A 20,024-nucleotide genomic window follows, 5' to 3' on the forward strand; every position below is an offset into this window, starting at 1 on the left:
GACTTGAGCTGGCATGGTTGACTCATAATTTCTGCACATCGTTCTGATGAGGTAATCATTTGACCCAAGTTTTATAAATTCCTTAAAGGCTTCAAGGGGTTTAGGAGATATAGGCGGACACAAAAATGAAGGCTCAAACCTTTGACCTTCAGTTGTGACCTTGACCTTGAGCCGACATGGCTGACTCTAAGTTCTGCACTTCGCCTTGATGAGGTGATCATTTGACCCAAGTTTGATGAAAATCCTTCAAGGGGTTTAGGAGATATAGAGCGGACACAAAATGGAAGGCTCAAACCTTTGAACCTAAGTTGTGACCTTGACCTTGAGCCGGCATGACTGACTCATGGGTTCTGCACATCGTCTTGATGAGGTGATCATTTGACCCAAGTTTTATAAAATTCCTTCAAGGGGTTTAGGAGATATAAAGCGGACACAAAATGGCAGGCTCAAACCTTTGACCTTGAGTTGTGACCTTGACCTTGAACCGACAAGGCTGACTCATGGGTTCTGCACATCGTCTTGATGAGGTGATCATTTGACCCAAGTTTCATGAAAATCCTTTAAGGGGTTTAGGAGATATGGACCGGACACGATTTTGTTACGGACGGAGACCATTCCTATAATCCCTCCGCCACGGCGGGGGATTAATAAATATGTCGAAAAAGGGGCATAGTTTTGCAAAATTGCAAAACAGGGTTATGGAACCTGTACATTGCACATCAGCCTATGACAGTGGACAAGAGTGTGAAGTTTCAATCCATTCCCATTAGTGGGTACTGAGATACCAGCTTACATACAAAAAACTTGACCAAAAACTGTTAAGTCAAAAAAGGGGCATAATTTTGTACAAATGCCAAGTAGAGTTAAGGAACTTATGCATAACATGTCCGATCATGAAAGTAAACAAGTGTGTGAAGTTTCAATTCATTCCCATTAGAGGATACCGAGGTAGCAGCTTACATACAAAACTTCAACCCAACTTGAATTTCTAAGTCGGTAAAGGTGCATAATTTTGTCAAAGAGCAAAATGAAGTTATGTAACCTGTGCAATGTAAGTCAATTTATCATTGTCAATCCATTCCCACCAGTGGTTACTGAGATACCAGCTTACATACAAGAACTTACCAAATAGGGATGCGGACACCGACAGACACCTGCGCATGGACGAGTCCAATAGCTTTACCTATTCTTTGAATTGTCTAGCTAAAAATAAGAAAGAACAAACTTGCAGTTTTGATATGTTTCATATTTTATTTTTCATTGAAAAAGACTTCAATATCATATTTTGTACAAATTTAATGTGAAAGATTCCAAAAATTAGCTCAGATTTACTCAATCTTTTAATACTCACATTTACTACAGCATTCCAAATATTTTTCAATTTATAACAAGATATACATACAATATCTTACATCTTTATTCCCTTTCATATTGTATAAGCAGATTTTTGTAGTACTTAATGCCATTTATACATTCATGTAGGTAAGTAGGTCTTTGGAAAATGAATACAACATTTATACCAAATAACATTTCATTATGAAAGAATATGAAATGAAAAAGTTCAAATTATATTTTAAACACTTCAGTATCCGGCATAAGTTCAAATTATATTTTAAACACTTCAGTTTTCGGCATAAGTTCAAATTATACTTTAAACACTTCAGTTTTCGTCATACTACTGTAAGAGCGCTTAGTATTTTTTATTGGTTTTAACATTGCACCGACGCAAGTATAGGTCATATGGTGACTTTCCAGCTTTGATGGTGGAGGAAGATCCCAGGTGCTCCTTCGTGCATCATTTCACCACGAGTGGGCACCTGGGTAGAACAACCGACCTTCTGTAAGCCAGCTGGATGGCTTCCTCACATGAAGAATCCAATGCCCCGAGTGAGGCTCGAACCCACATCGGTGAGGGGCAAGTGATTTGAAGTCAGTGAGCTTAAAAACTAGGCCATGGAGGCCCTTCATTCTGTTTTGAGAGGACATGTAATAGCCAGATCTCTGAAAGTTTTGTTTTGTGGAATGGTATCCGAAAATGGAATGAATCAACTAGCTAAAAGAAATAGCATCATATTTATTATCCAAATTAGGTATATTATCTGAGTTAGGTATAACTATTACATTGACTGTAGTTGTGAATTTATACAACTATCGGCATGTTTCTAACAGGAAATATGACGAAATTAGTACATCTTGTATTCAGTCAATATACCTTGCTGGCACATTTACATACATCTACAAATGATGAAATGTTCGCTGTTACTTGTTTTTGTCTAATGGTGAAAAAACCATTGCCTCCAATAAAAAGTTTAATAAATTACAGTAGGTATTAAATAATAGTGTCTCAAACAAACTTTACCAGCTGGCGTAAAATATAATTGGCTATATAAAATATCGTACCAACATGCATAGAGGTGAAGGCAAGCAATCAGTTGGTGACTTTAATTTACCATTTAGCAACACAGGTTTAGAAACTGACTACTTTCAAATTTGTTTTATAAACCTTTCCATGCAAGAGCCAATATTGTACTAGAGCCACAAAGTGTCACCAGGTGAAATTTACAGTTAACAATTGACCCATCAACCTCAAAATATAAATAAAGAATAGTTATTTTAATTTATATGTTTACAACACCAAGTAGTATCCCCATCATGTCTGCTGCATGTCCTTAAAACAAAATTTTATTAACTATTCAACTTTGTACATAGCTTCAAATTTCAATTTGTTAATAGTTTTTTAAACAGCAAATGAAGAAAAATGTTTTTGACTGTAAAAATGACTGAAATGAAACCTTACTAAATTGGATTTCGATGATACTCATATTCATTCTATACAGACTGTATTCTCACATACATAGCAGACTTATCAATGTTTATAACCAATACCATCACAACTTCTACATGACCATACACCACAATTTGTTAAGTAACTAGAGTAACAGTAAAATTAACACCAATACCTTTCAGAGAGAGATCACTAATGTCTTTAGTATATTTCTGTATTTCTCCAGCGGATAAAATGCTAACACTGGTAAAACACATAATCTTTTGATAAGAGACTGGGTGCAGTAACACAGCTGAATAAAGGGCATGTGTCCAGTCTATGCTATATGCAGACAGCAAATTGAACACGTGATCTCAACTCAATCCAGTTTCATTGAATCTAAAACAATAATTGAGCCATGCCATGAGAAAACCAACACAGTGGGTTTGCAACCAGCATGGATCCAGACCAGCCTGCACATCCGCGCAGTCTGGTCAGGATCCATGCTGTTCGCTTTCAAAGCCTATTGGAATTAGAGAAACTGTTAGTGAACGGCATGGATCCTGACCAGACTGCGCGGATGCGCAGGCTGGTCTGGATCCATGCTTGTTGCAAACCCACTATGTTGGTTTTCTCATGGCGTGGCTCATATTATATTACAGCATGAACTGCCAGGCATTTATCATTTGTAACAACTTTTAATGTAATTCCATTACGTGAAATGGTAATCGGTGACTGCCGTGTGTTAAATACAGTTCAAATGTCTGGGAAACTGTGAACAAGCTGGCAGTTCATTGTATAACAAATGAACATGATTACAGGTTGAACATTTAAATCTCATTCATTTCCATACTAAAAATAAATATAGCACTATGGTGGATCTTCTTTTATTACAGCAGGGCAATTCAAATCATACACTGTTGTTACCCTGGCAACATATGAATATAGCACATGAATGCTTATAGCACTTGTAGGCAACTATAACATTTATGCCAAAAAGTAACATGCTTTTATACAACCAAGTCTTGAATAAATACTAGGTGTAAAGCCTTAAATAGCTGCAAACATTTCTCTTAAAACAAACATTAGTAAATATACTTGCACTACTATGCAGAGTTTAATCACAATTGAGTTACAGTCCTAGTTACATGGAAATGTCAGTTACACTCTCGGTGTTAGTTGGCAACACAAGGGCAGAGATATGGAGGAAGGGAACTTTTGCCTTCCAGAAAGATGAAGCAGCATATCCTAATTTCTTGTACAAATCTCCCCCTACTGACCAGAAAGGTGTGTAACATCATCACATGTAACTGAACTGTTCAGTTTATAAAATATAAAGATCTAAATTTTAAAGCCCTACTCTCTCTTGGACATCTTCCTTAAAATATTCTTCCAGTACATGTATAAAATGTTGTACATTTTCAAATACAAATATTTAAATATTTTCACATTCCCATGTTTCAAATATAAACATGTTAAGAAAACTTAACATATTAACAACAGCACAAAGTAATCTTTTCAATTTTTCTAATATAACAGCCCAAATATAAACTCATTTTCACTACACAAACACTCACACTAGTTACCAATTAACAAATATTTCTATTCTAATCCTGCATGCTAGACATTACGTCAGAAAGAACCATTTTGCTCTTTGTAAAAAATTTAGAAAACATGTATCTTACTGTGCATTAAATTTTTTCCTTGGTAAATTTAGAAACATATGAAAAAAAAAGGTTAATTAACTTTTATTGTCCCCTATCAATCAAGTACAGACAAGCAATATTGCCTGTTTTAATCTGACAATAAATTAAATGTAAACAAATATTTTCAGCATGCAATTTCCAGTCATTTTACAATTATGTTTTAGAAACACTGATTAAATATGTTCATATCCTTTGAAGTACAATAAATGTCACTTTTACACAAAGCTTACTTCATACATCAGACATAATATAACTTTCTGATATTTATTCAAAGGGTACAAATTATTTTACAATAAAAACACAAGTTACTAGTCAGCATGTGATGAAAACTGCAATGAAAAAAGTGTCTTCTCTAGACTTATATTCTTTTAGTGATGTTCTGGTTCTTCAGACAACAAAATGGGAGAACAGTTAACAATGCTAGTACTGTTATGTTATATGAATATGATTTTACTGTGTAAACTATGAAGTTTTAGTAGAAAATAGGATTTATGATATTGTCAGTACATGTGTCATACAGATGTGCAAAATAAAAATACTGGTATGATCCACACTGACAATGACTAAACTTTGTAGAACCCAAGATATTCCTACTGTTATTCATGTACTACCACTATTTTTTTTTTTAAACAATGAAAATAACTGATGACTATTAGAAGAAAATGAGCTATATGTAAATGGTAAGAAATGTGCTGACTAGAAATGTGTGAACAAGAGCATCTTTTGATTTTTCCAGCACAATATTCTAGACAACCAACTTGCAGGACATAAATCCCATCCACCAGCCCTGACTTCAATGGTTTCAGTCTATAACCCTTGCTAAAGGACAATTAAGATCAATAAACAAGGATTGAGAAGCTTTAGTGTGAAGAGCAATTAATTAAAATCAGAACATAGTTTATTCAGGCCACAGTAATAGCATAGCCGCAATAATACCCTTGAATGAAAAATAACTTATGATTTGATGGATATTATTAATATCAACTGAGATTTTCTCAAGTTTAATTCCTCCATAATTAAATGCTTGGCTTGTCCTTTAAATAGTTCCAGATATATTAACTCTCGAAATATAAGAATTTTTTTTATTGGAAATCTTGACTAACATCAAATTCACATGTTCTATTTGAAATCTCTATGCAAAAGTTATGTAAATGTAGCCACCAGAGGTAAAACACATTGCTTTCTTACAAAGAACCAACACAGTGTACTATCAATTTCTATATTCTGGTAAAGCAGCTAGCTAGTTTAAGATTCTAGAACTATAAAAATAAATAAAAAAAAAATGTTTTCAGCAGCTATTTACAAAATGATGTTAGAAAATATTTTTTAGTAAACATTCAGTGGGACCAAGTGACAGGCAAACAGCTGTCGATGACTACTTAATGGTTGAATGTGTTCAACTGAAAGTCCAAAAGTATCAGTAATTCTACCCATGAGTAAGTATACATTTAGTCAATAACCATTTAGTCATTCAGAAACTAGGAACAATTCTTACATTACGAAGATTCTGCTACATTTTATTCATATCCAAAAATATTGCTTAAAGTACTATACCAGTCAAAAACAACATTTAACCCATATACTGACCAAGTTACAACAACTGTAGTTCTACATAAAATAAAAAAAAAGTTATAAAGGTAAAAAGATTGCATTAGGGACCAAAGGTGGTATATAACAGTGCTACCTGCTCTGTTTACACTGATAGTCATAATTAAGATGGAATTAACATGCAATGATCTAACCTATATGAGCAATGTATCAACTTTATACTACAAGATTTCATCACCTTTCACCTGACATTCACCCCTCCCATCTCATTCACCCATCTATAAGAAAAAATATCTTTAGCACTAGTCGAAAGTTAAAGGAATAAAAATGAACAAAATGCCCCTATATCAAACATACAACCAGACTATCTTACTTATATTTATTTTTTATCAAAACACTCTCATTTAACATTAATTACATGCAGATCACATACAGCTATCACGATAATTTAATACTAAAATCTGAGGCAATATTAACTCCCGGCTTTCGTATAATGAGCTGTCCAGTTTGACTGTTGTATTCCCAGTGTAAAGATCTTTCTTCACCTGAAAAACGCAACACTGAAGTCTTTATCAAAACATAAACTTCCAAACAGAAGTTAAATGCATTTGTAAAGCAGTTGTTACACACTACATGCTGCCATACAAATCTTAGTGCAGCCAACATGATAATATAAAAATAACGATATGGCAAAAGACAAAAGCGTACAATTTCTGAAAAGACAATTAGAAAGAATATTCTTCTCAAGTAAAACTGAACTTGTTTTTACTGAAATTTGTTTTACTTTATTTCATTTACTAATTGAAGTATGCGGTATGCAAGAAAAAGAATCTGTCACAATATCACTCAGCAAGAGCCTGGTTTATCTCTAAATAGTTATCCTCAAGCCAGATATTTCCACCCGCACTTTCAGCTAGTTGAAGATTCTTATAATATCTGCATCTGCCACACAATGGACTACTCCCCCAGGTTCAGTGAGACTTGGCTAAAGCCATAACTATATTTAAATCTACCACAAACTGGACCTCTAGAATGCTGAGTGTAACAAGACTATAGCATTATCTATTTTTGGACCACTTCAAACTGCAAAGAAATCACTCTCACAAACTGTTCTGTTCTGATATTTCAGGTACGTTAATACATTCAAAAACATGATTCTGGTAGAACAAGAAGGCAATGATGGACCTAGATTGCTCAGCTGACCTTCACAGCTGAGTTAAACAATTTTGATAGAGGGCCATATAAGGCAAATATCTGTGACATCAGTTTGAAACTAGAGATTCTTTTGAGAAAAGTGCATGTCTCCCACAACTGCCTTGTTTGTCTGGATTGTTCAGATGCATGTTCCTATCAAAAATGTTTTGTTTGTCTAGATGGTCTAGACGATTGGATCCAATCAGTAATTCAAGGGCCATAATTCAAAAGTGCCTGGGCGGATTTGGGTAGTTATCGAATTTGGCCGATGTCTTATGGTCAAACACATTTTGTTCAAGTTTGGTGAAGATCGGATGAGAAATGTTCGACTTAGAGTGCGGACAAGCTTTGTGACAAACAGACAGACACACACACAGACAGGAGTAAATCAATATATGTCTCCCACACCACTGTGTGGTGGGAGACATAATTCCACTAGTGGTTTCTGAAAAAAGACTTAAGCTTCCATATGGGAACCATATAAATATATACAAAGACATTTTTGACACACTAGAATAATTTGAACGAACTTCATAAGTGTCATCAAAGAACATTCCATGAAATTATTCCAAATCAGACTAGAAGTTTAAAAGACAAGAGCTGTCAGTGGACAGCGCGCTCGACTATTCTCTGTGCTTGATAGTAAAATATAAGCAATGAGTAAAACTTTAACATTACAATATGCATATTCTAAGTCGAAAAGGGGCCATAATTCAGTCAATATGCTTGATAGAGTTGCCTCCTCCTTTTGACAGACTGGGGTCATGACGGTAAACAAGTATGCAAAATGTGAAAGCAATATCTCAATGGACTTTGAAAATATTTGGGGTGGTACGCAAACTTTAACATTTATTCTAAGTTGAAAAAGAGGCCATAATTCAGTCAAAATGCTTGATAGAGTTGCCTCCTCCTTTCTACAGACTGGGGTCATGATGGTAAACAAGTACGCAAAAATATGAAAGCAATATCTCAATGGACTTTGAAAATATTTGAGGTGGTACACAAACTTTAACATTTGTGTGACGCTCACGCTAACGCTAACGTTGACGCCGGGGCGAGTAGGATAGCTTCCCTATTCTTCGAATAGTCGAGCTAAAAATGACCTTAGAGGATCTATTTTTTGGTCCAGCAGTTACGTTTTTTTTATGAAAAGTCCCCTAGCTGCCATATTTTCTGACAAATCGGAATAATTTGAACAATCTTGGTAGAGGGGTCACACAACGACTGTATGTGTGAAATCATTTTAAAATCGGGCTAGCAATTTCATACAAGAGAATATTTTTAAGTTTCCACCATATAAATGAAGGAAAAAGTGACCACGCTCACTTGTGGCCATATATTTTGATGAACTGGAATAATCTGAACAGTCTTGGTAGAGGGTTATTTAAGGACCATTTATGTGAAATTTGTTCAAAATCAAAAACCGGTTTAGGAGAAGATTTTGTTAGAAGATTTTTCTATCTTTACCTCTGGTGTGCAATCAAGCGGACTGAATAAATTTGGAAAACGACCAACCAAGGAACATCCAGGCCAAGTTTCATCAACTTCTACCACACCATTTCAGAGATCACAATAGCTCACCCCGAGCACTTTGTGCTGGACTGAGTTAGAAACACCTTACCTTTAACTTTTAAAACAGCTTTAGTAGGCCCTGTTCGAAGACCAACAACAATTATTCTCTCCATCCATTCTTTGGTAGAAAAATTACCAAACTGATCACCAGACCTGCAATAATAAAATGATTTATGCTGTAGCTAAACCATCTTAACAAGTTAGTACAGTGACTACTCTAGGAGGTTACAAGAGGGCCACAAAAAAGGTTTCTTTATGTTGAGAAGAGGGGTTTGTAATGTAGGGATGGGGTAATGCGGGTGGGGTGATGATATGATAATAAATGACAGTATCTTCTTTTAGCGCAACAAAATAAAAGTAACAAGAGGGCCATGATGACCCAAGATCACTGGCCTGAATTTCAGAGCTTATACAGGCTACAGTGTGTGCAGCTTTGTAAGAGGACCATCACATTCTCCAGGTAAACAATGTTCCAGAAGTAATATAATTTCATTACATAAAATAGTGTAAAAGATGACAAACAGTTCAAACAGTATATATGGTTCTTGAGTTTTTAAAATTGGATGGAAAAAACATGCAAACATATTTGGAGCAGGACCAGGTATTTTGGGAGGTCCATTTATAATGGATCTATTTTTTACCTCTAGCAGCCCCTAAAAGGGACCAAATGCCCCCCATCCCCCCCGGCATTAGCATAAATCTAGGAGACGACCTATAATGATGCTTCAGACCAAATTTGATGAAGATGCATCAAGCATTTCATAAAAAGAATTGTTTAAAAGTATTTCTAGAAAAAATTGGAGAGGACCTCACAATGATGCTAAGACCATGTTTGACAAAAAGGTTCATGAGAAGAAGTCATTTAAAGGTATTTCTATTTTGAGTTCTAGCAGCCCTAAAAAGGTTCAAAGCATCCCCATTTGAGACAACACTGAATGAGGGCCTTACAATAGTGCTAAAGATCAAGTTTAATGATGATCCATAAAGCCATTCATGAGAAGAAGTAATTTAAAAGTATTTCTATTTTCAAGCTCTTTCATGGGGCTAAGCACTCCCATTTGAACATAATGGGAGAGGACCTTGTAACAATGCTAAAGATCCAGTTTGATGATGATCTATAAAGCCATTCACGAGAAAAAGTAATTTAAAAGTATTTCAATTTTCAAGTACTAGCGGCCCCATCATGGGGCCAAGCACTCCCATTTGAACATAATGGGAGAGGACCTTGTAACAATGCTAAAGATCAAGTCAGATGAAGATCCATCCTGCTGTTCATGAGAAGAAGTGGTTTAAAAGTATTTATATTTTAGCTCTAACTAAGTGTCTTGAAATAACATGGCAGCTTAGTTTTAAGAAACGAGCACTTATTTGGTCAAGGCCAGTTGCTTTGCTACAGTCAGTTTGAGAGAAGATTTTCAAACTAACTTTTCCATACAGCCATATGAGGAAGAGTAGCCAGATGCCCATGGCAACCATGAAACAGAATCATCTGGAAGAATTTGGTAGAGTGTCACAGGAATTTGGTAAAGTGTCACAGGAGTTTGGTAGAGTGTCACAGGAATTTGGTAGTGTCAAGGTAGAGGGTCACCAAAGGAACACTTCTGTGAAATAATTTCAAAACCAGGCCTACTATTTCTGGGAAGAAGTTTTCTACACAGCTGACCTAGTTCTGATTTTATTTATTTATTTGGGTTTTACGGCGCATCAACACAGTATAGGTTATATGGCGCCAACAGGACTACAAATTTTGGTTCCACATCTCATTTACATCGAAATAAAAACATGAGGTATGGAATCAAAATTTGCATACCTGCTGGAATCACAGAGTTACAGCAAAACCAAGTGTTAAGACCCTATTAGTCGCCTCTTACGATCATGCAAGGGTAAGGCAGTGGTTCCAATTCTTTTCATACACAGATCGTCCCAGAACCACATGGGGCGACCTAGTTCTGAAGTAATGAAAGGAGACCAATTCCAAGGATCATTACTATGAAGAATGGTTATAGTTGGCTTGGTTGTTCAGTGGGAGATATTCTTTAAAGAAATTTTGGATGGAAGGTGGATAGCTAGATGGACAGACATCCAAGGGCCCTAAATGCTCACCATGAGCATTTTGTACTCAGGTGAGGTAAAAAGTCAAGCTATAATTGTAGAGAAAACAAAACTCTGCAGATGATGTTGGTTCATGTTGGGCTGATTTTTTCTCTCAATAAACTCTTGTAACAGTCTTCATCAAAGATCATTAGTAACTGACCACAGAAAAAACAAGAGGGCCATGATGGCCCTATATCGCTCACCTGTTATCATTGCACTTGCTGACAAGAAGGTCCTCAGTAAAAATATCTAAGTCCAAAGGACAGGAACAACAAAGCGAAGAAATTTAACCAAAAAGAAAAAAAAATTCTTACAACGTATAGGTATGTCAAAATACACCTAAAAATTGGAGGTACCATCCATGTTGTACCACAGAAAAGTGGTCTCAGTTTTTCCCTATGGCCAATAATAAAAAAGTTACTAAAAATAAGCTATTTATAGTAACGTAAAAGGGAAGTAATTAAAAAAAAATATAGTGTAAGTGAACAAAAGAAGGATCTGCCAAATAAATCTGTTGACATAAAAGAAATTTCAGATGAGTATCTTCATTAGTTATGGAGATATACCCATTTTAATTTGAAATAAAGGGAGGTAATTTGACATTAAATCAGTTCATAGTTATCTACCCTGATTGTCTCAGTCCAACTAATAACAATGATGAAATTTCAAATAAGTCCTATAAGTACATACTGATATAAATCCATTTTGATTACAATCAGGGGAGGTAATCAGATATAAAATAACTCTGGAACCTAGCTATGATTGGATCTGATTTGTCATGGAATCCAAGATTTATTGTTGTTGAAGATATTTTGGAAGTTTGTATCAAATAAAACCATAAATGAAGTCTCTATATGGCTGCAAAAGCCAAAATAGCCAATTTTGGACCTTTAAGGGGCCATAACTCTGGAACCCATGATGGAATCTGGCCAGCTGAAGAAAGGAAGCAAGATCTTGTGGTGATACAAGTTGTATGCAACTTTGGTTAAAATCAAATCATAAATGAAGCTGCTATTGTGCAGACAAGGTCAAAATAGCTCATTTTGGCCCTTTCAGGGGCCATAACTCTGGAACCCATTATGGGATCTGGCCGATTCAAGAAAGGAACTGAGATCTTATGATGACACAAGTTTTGTGCAAGTTTGATTAAATTCAAATCATAAATGAAGCTGCTATTGTGCAGACAAGGTCAAAATAGCTAATTCTGGCCCTTTCAGGGGCCCTCTCTCTGGAACCCATAATGGAATCTCGCGAGTTCAAGAAAGGAACCAGGATCTTATGGTGATACAAGCTGTGTGCAAATTTGGTTAAAATCAAATCATAAATGAAGCTGCTATTGTGCAGACAAAGTCAAAATAGCCAATTCTGGCCTTTTCAGGGGTCATAACTCTGGAACCCATAATGGAATAAGGCCAGTTCAAGAAAGGAACCAAGATCTTATGGTGATACAAGTTGTGTACCAGTTTGGTAAAAATCAAATCATAAATAAAGCTGCTATTGTGCAGACAAGGTCAAAATAGCTAATTTTGGCCCTTTCAGGGGCCATAACTCTGGAACCCATAATGGGATCTGGCCAGTTCAAGAAAGGAACCGTGATCTTATGGTGATACAAGTTGTGTGCAAGTTTGGTTAAAATAAAATCGTAAATGAAACCACTATCGTGCAGACAAGAAATTGTTGACGGACGCACGGACTGACGACGGACGAAGGGTGATCACAAAAGCTCACCTTGTCACTATGTGACAGGTGAGCTAAAAAGAGGACAAGATTATGAGGTATGTAAAATTGTAAGTGATACCACCACATGCTTATGTCATTCAGGTGTCATATAAAACCTAATTAGATTTTATATATTAAAATCTTTCAAGCTTTGAATTAAGAAATTGTTTAAACCTATACATTTTCAAAAGGTCTTTTAAACTTAAACAGACACCCTGATGTTTTAACACACTTTATTCTCTGTTCTCTGCCATATACCTTTATATGCTTTCTAAATGTAACAAAACTAATACATACATTTGCAGATTTTAGTGAATAAAATTTCTAAAATCATTATATGTCACCTGTAGTGTGTAAGACAATTTTCTAAAATTGAATTTTTCATAATTATCAATAAGAACACAGTCACACAGTTAAAAACCATTAGGAAACATGACCTAGATTGTCAGAAGTATGCATCAATCACATCTGTTTCAGTGAAATACTGCTTAATTTGTGAGCGGAAGTCATGATTGCCATCATGTGACATGTATCATATTCCCATTTCTAAACCCTTCTTATCTTAACACTATGTGTCTTTTTGCCCTGATTATAAAACATTCCTCTTTTTCTAAATTTATATTAAAGTGTATAATATTTCATTAATTATGATTCCCCATCTTTATATTGACAGTAAAGTACATTTCGTCACCTCAGTGCAAGAGATGGATAACTGCATTGACTTAAAGAAGGACTTATTCACTTTTTGCGCTAAGGTAACGATTTATGAGTCACAGTAATGTGTATTAAGCTCTTCAAATTCACACATGACAAGCTGATGAATCATACAATTATTACATTAAAATAATTCCTCACAATACAATCATTCACTGACAAGGGATTTGGAAACTCCAAGAATACTGGGTTTTACAAATATCTTGAAAAAATAAAGTTGTCTTTAGAAAGATGCCGTACAGATATTTGAAACTGAAAAATGGGAAGGTCATAACTGAAATACAAGAGGACCATGATGGTCCTGAATCGCTCACCTCTTCCCACATGACCCAGTTTTGAGTATGACGTCGTTTTTTCTATTATTTCACATAGTGACCTAGTTTTTGAGCTCATATGACCCAGTTTTGAACTTGACCTAGATATTATCAAGATAAAAATTCTGACCAATTTTCAAGAAGATCCATTGAAAAATATGGTCTCTAGAGAGGTCACAAGGTTTTTCTATTATTTGACCTATTGACCTAGTTTTCGAAGGTACGTGACCCTGTTTTGAATTTTACCTAGATATCATCAAGGTGAACATTCTCACTAATTTTCATGAAGATCTCATGAAAAATATGGCCTCTAGAGAGGTCACAAGGTTTTTCTATTTTTATACCTACTGGCCTAGTTTTTGACCGCACATGACCCAGTTTCAAAACTGACCTAGATATCATCAAGGTGAACATTCAGATCAATTTTCATGAAGATCCATTGAAAAATATGGCCTCTAGAGAGGTCAAAAGATTTTAATAATTTTAGACCTACTGACCTAGTTTTTGATCGCAGTTGACCCAGTTTCAAACTTGATCTAGATATCATCAAGATGAACATTCAGACCAACTTTCATACAGATCCCATGAAAAGTATGGCCTCTAGAGAGGTCACAAGGTTTTTTTATTATTTGACCTACCGACCTAGTTTTTTAAGGCACGTGACCCATTTTCAAACTTGACCTAGATATCATCAAGGTGAATATTCTGACCAATTTTTATGGAGATCCATTCACAAGTATGGCCTCTAGAGAGGTCACAAGGTTTTTCTATTTTTAGACCTACTGACCTAGTTTTATATCGCACATGACCCTGTTTCGAACTTGACCTAGATATCATCAAGATGAACATTCAGACCAACTTTCATACAGATCCCAACAAAATATGGCCTTTAGAGAGGTCACAAGGTTTTTCTATTATTTGACCTACTGACCTAGTTTTTGACCGCACGTGACCCACTTTCGAACTTGACCTAGATATCATCAAGATGAACATTCAGACCAACTTTCATACAGATCCCATGAAAAATGTGGCCTTTAGAGAGGTCACAAGGTTTTTCTATTATTTGACCTACTGACCTAGTTTTTGATGGCACATGACCCACTTTCGAACTTGACCTAGATATCATCAAGATGAACGTTCTGACCAATTTTCATGAAGATCTTGTGAAATATATGGCCTCTAGAGGTCACAAGGTTTTTCTATTTTTAGACCTACTGACCTAGTTTTTGATGGCACGTGACCCAGTTTCGAACTTGACCTAGATATCATCAAGGTGAACATTCTGACCAATTTCCATGAAGATCTTGTGAAATATATGGCCTCTAGAGAGGTCACAAGGTTTTTTTATTTTTAGACCTACTGACCTAGTTTTTGAAGGCACGTGACCCAGTTTCAAACTTGACCTAGATATCATCAAGATGAACATTCTGACTAACTTTCATAAAGATCCCATGGAAAATGTGACCTCTAGAGTGGTCACAAGCAAAAGTTTACGGACGCACGCACGGACGGACGACGGACACCGCACGATCACAAAAGCTCAACTTTGGCTCTTTGTGACAGGTGAGCTAATAATAACCTGAGAAAATACTTTGTTCACAGACAATCTGAACTGGCCAATAAATAGTGCCAAGCAAGTTTTGAATGTTTATTAAAACAAGTTATTTGTTCTCATGTCAGATTACCATTTAGTATGAGAAACAGCTTAATTTCAACTTCTTAATATCACACTGGCCATAGCTTTATCAGATCAAGTGGTTCCAACGTTGTTTGAGCGGTGAATTTTACGCCGATCAGATGGAGAAATATGGCCGATACTACAAATTTCCGGTATTTTAAGTATGATTTTAAGGAATTTCTACCTGTTTAATAATTAATCAAATGAAAACGATGGGTGCACCTGGAGCGCAAATGTGTCTATGTTTTAGCACATATGTCCATTTAGCTGAGATTTGTGCCGTTTATTCAAACACTTCTGTACAGTCCGGCGGGGGAAGGAGATTTTTGACAGTTTTTGACAATATCGCATCAAATATAGTGTTAATCGGGAACAAGAAACTGTTAAAACACCTTTTTCGTAAAGGGCTACCTCTTAAAACAAAGCGTGTGTATTTTCATAGAATTAGTCAAGGTTATTTCTGAAAAATCGGCCGAAAACCTAATGCAACGCCGTTTCGAGTGGGTCGTTATGCAACGCAATCAAGTGGATACCGTTCTGTGTCTTACTTGCGAAGTCTTATCCGTCTTAACAACAGTCATTAAAGCCCAACAATGAATAAATTTAGTGAGTTTTTATAGCATTATAATGATCCCGCCATTTCTAATATATTGTACATCGAACAATATCATTAAGTAAATAATGGTAATCGTTCGTAAAAACAAGAACCAGTTCACGGATATCTGTCTCCTCCACGAATGGTACTGAACAGCATACCAAATTCGGGTTGACTCTTTAAATCAGTATAGTTACAGTTGGTTACTTTTTAGTCCCTTAAAACCAATACATTGCGATTTCATTACTAATTTGTTGTGCATTTAAGCTGTTCATACAAAATAAATAAAATCTGGTCCATGATAAAGGTATTAATCAGTTGTTTGTCAGATTTTCATTCATATTCCTGTGGTAGCGTTCATTTAGTTTTAGAGAAATAAATCACAGAGAACGTTAAAATTGGCCAGGGAAAAGACAAGATTTTATTTGTCCTCTATAAAACAGAAACGACGTAATATACCTCTATGGTCCCGTTCAAAAATGAAAATACAAATGAAATACAGACACCAATGAAAGAAAATAAACCGGACCAGCAATACTAATAGAGATGTGCCACAGTTGTACTATTTAACTGTCTCTAACCAAAGAAGAAAAGTGATGTTTGTCAACGGGTACTTATTCGATTTGATAAGAGTTAGAAATATTGTAAAAATAATGTATCTTTTGCTTCAGAAAGTTGTCTCAGAACAGCCTTGTCACTTACAATGTCTAAAAGATCTGTATCTTCCTCTGTTAATTCTTCAAAGATTTCATCTCATAAAACTCTTTCTTTTAATACCTTATTGTAAACAGGTTTTTTTTCTTGATATTTTGGTGCTTGAAGTTGGAGTTAGCAGTCTTTCGTTTCTCACATTACCTAAGTGGAAAAAAGTGCGTAACATGTCACTTTAGGAGCACCGTAGTTTTTTTTTCTTTTTTTTTTGTGTGTGTGTTTTTATTCACATTGAGGACATGGAGAAAATGCTCTTAATCGTTTGCTTGAGAAACGAAAGACTGCTAACTCCAACTTCAAGCACCAAAATATCAAGAAAAAAAACTGTTCACAATAAGGTATTAAAAGAAAGAGTTTTATGAGATGAAATCTTTGAAGAATTAACAGAGGAAGATACAGATCTTTTAGACATTGCAAGTGACAAGGCTGTTCTGAGACAACTTTCTGAAGCAAAAGATACATTATTTTTACAATATTTCTAACTCTTATCAAATCGAATAAGTACCCGTTGACAAACATCACTTTTCTTCTTTGGTTAGAGACAGTTAAATAGTACAACTGTGGCACATCTCTATTAGTATTGCTGGTCCGGTTTATTTTCTTTTATTGGTGTCTGTATTTCATTTGTATTTTCATTTTTGAACGGGACCATAGAGGTATATTACGTCGTTTCTGTTTTATAGAGGACAAATAAAATCTTGTCTTTTCCCTGGCCAATTTTAACGTTCTCTGTGATTTATTTTTCTAAAACTAAATGAACGCTACCACAGGAATATGAATGAAAATCTGACAAACAACTGATTAATACTTTTATCATGGACCAGATTTTATTTATTTTGTATGAACAGCTTAAATGCACAACAAATTAGTAATGAAATCGCAATGTATTGGTTTTAAGGGACTAAAAAGTAACCAACTGTAACTATACTGATTTAAAGAGTCAACCCGAATTTGGTATGCTGTTCAGTACCATTCGTGGAGGAGACAGATATCCGTGAACTGGTTCTTGTTTTTACGAACGATTACCATTATTTACTTAATGATATTGTTCGATGTACAATATATTAGAAATGGCGGGATCATTATAATGCTATAAAACTCACTAAATTTATTCATTGTTAGGCTTTAATGACTGTTGTTAAGACGGATAAGACTTCGCAAGTAAGACACAGAACGGTATCCACTTGATTGCGTTGCATAACGACCCACTCGAAACGGCGTTGCATTAGGTTTTCGGCCGATTTTTCAGAAATAACCTTGACTAATTCTATGAAAATACACACGCTTTGTTTTAAGAGGTAGCCCTTTACGAAAAAGGTGTTTTAACAGTTTCTTGTTCCCGATTAACACTATATTTGATGCGATATTGTCAAAAACTGTCAAAAATCTCCTTCCCCCGCCGGACTGTACAGAAGTGTTTGAATAAACGGCACAAATCTCAGCTAAATGGACATATGTGCTAAAACATAGACACATTTGCGCTCCAGGTGCACCCATCGTTTTCATTTGATTAATTATTAAACAGGTAGAAATTCATTAAAATCATACTTAAAATACCGGAAATTTGTAGTATCGGCCATATTTCTCCATCTGATCGGCGTAAAATTCACCGCTCAAACAACGTTGGAACCACTTGATCTGATAAAGCTATGGCCAGTGTGAATATCAACATTAAATAAAGAGAGATTATTAAACAAAACTCAAATTTCAGGAGAAACTTTTATGAGAAAGTCACATTCCCTTGCAATATTTTAAGCATCATATTACATTTAATAAGCTTCAGCTCCATTGAAAATATGACATTTTTCGTGCGCAACTTGCGAAGAAATGAGTTGTCCTCCAATAATACAGCTATTTTCTCTGTTACAGTTGAAATACAGACAAAACATGACTGACATCAATAGCTCATTTACTCGGTCTGTATTTATTTAAAGGTTCATTATTTGTAATAGCCTTTATGGGCAAAAAAACTCTCTTTAACAGTATCAAATTAGCTTAATTACTGTAGAAAACTTATCATTTTTCTTGCTAAAAACTATTTCTGAGTGAATCATAAAGCTGTTGCCAGATTTCATACCAGTACATCTGCTTTTTCTCTTCAGAATTCCAATTTCAGCAGAATCAAGAGTTTCAAGTGTCTTTGACACTGGTGGTATGTCATAGACAGAAATACACAGAAACAAAAGAAAGTTTTGAGTCGCACCATGAGAAAACCAACATAGTGCATTTGCGACCAGCATGGATCCAGACCAGCCTGCCCATCAGCGCAGTCTGGTCAGGATCCATGCTGTTTGCTAATGGTTTCTCTAATTGCAATAGGTTTTGGAAGTAAACAGCATCTTGTCTGGTCTGAATCCATGCTGGTTGCAAATTCACTATGTTGGTTTTCTCATGGTGTTGCTCATTAATGAACTTTCCCTATATTTCCTTTATATTTCCACTTCACCCTTGCAAGTCAGAATGGGATGTATAAAAATTACAATAGAATATCACATAACATTTTTCATAAAAATTGCCCTTGCTTCTATCAAACATTCACCTAAATCTTTTGGTTTACCTTAATCGGGTTTTCTAAATGGAAAATTTTACATTTTTAATGGTATAAAACTCTATCAGATAAAAGCTTTACAGTAAACTTTCATTAATTTTGTTAAAGAAAAAACTAATTTTTATTTTACAGTCAACAATATGATATTACACACATATAGCATGGATCTAAGTTTTGAAGAAAAAAAAATATCCAAAAAATTTCCATTTATAATAGTATAACATCATTATTCATTTGTCTGTTGTCTAAATTTTCGCATTATAATATGACCATGCTTTCTGAACAGCTGCAATACAATATTACTTTTAGTGTGAAAATGGCATCAGAATAGTTTTTATAAACATATCTATACTTACTGACTATGGAATTCATTTTGATCAAAAGAGAAGTCTCGAAGTAGATATTCTCCCTTTCTGTAGTTAAATGTATGGTAATCATCTATGTATAAACTACCTTTAGCTGCTCCCTGAAATATTCAGCAAACAATTCATTAACTTGTGATTGCTTTTCTACAAGTATGTCCACGGGCAGAATGTCGAGCCCGCCAGATGTCAAGTGTGACCTTGACCTTGGACATGGTTCTTGCGCATGACACACCATCTCAAAATGGTGAACATTCATGCCAAGTTACATCAAAATCCCACTATGCATGAAGAAGAAATGCTCCAGACAAACATCAATCTGACCTTTGACCACCAACTGTGAACCTTGACCTTTAAGATAGGAACATGGGGTTCGAGCATGACACGCTCACAATGACACTCATTGAGGTAAACATTCATGCCTAATATAAACAAAATTGGTCTATGCATGTCAAAGTTATGGTCTAGACAAAATTGGACGGACGCACGCACGGACGCATGCACA

The 20,024-nt window shown here is 35.3% G+C and overlaps 1 protein-coding gene across 1 annotated transcript in view; it reads right to left on the reverse strand.

Annotated features, from left to right (window-relative positions):
- Positions 1–1,225: 1,225 nt before the first annotated feature.
- The window catches only part of LOC123529485 (neutral alpha-glucosidase AB-like), a 47,511-nt gene continuing 28,712 nt past the window's right edge, over positions 1,226–20,024 (reverse strand). Inside the window, exons 17-19 of the mRNA XM_053517992.1 lie at positions 19,514–19,623; positions 8,834–8,937; positions 1,226–6,563 (exon numbers count right to left, since the gene is read on the reverse strand). Of these exons, the coding sequence (XP_053373967.1) occupies positions 6,457–6,563; positions 8,834–8,937; positions 19,514–19,623 (321 nt within the window). The 3' untranslated portion in view covers positions 1,226–6,456. The remainder of the gene's footprint in view (positions 6,564–8,833; positions 8,938–19,513; positions 19,624–20,024) is intronic.

The sequence above is a fragment of the Mercenaria mercenaria genome, chromosome 1 (genome assembly GCF_021730395.1).
Source record: "Mercenaria mercenaria strain notata chromosome 1, MADL_Memer_1, whole genome shotgun sequence".
NCBI lineage: Eukaryota > Metazoa > Mollusca > Bivalvia > Venerida > Veneridae > Mercenaria > Mercenaria mercenaria.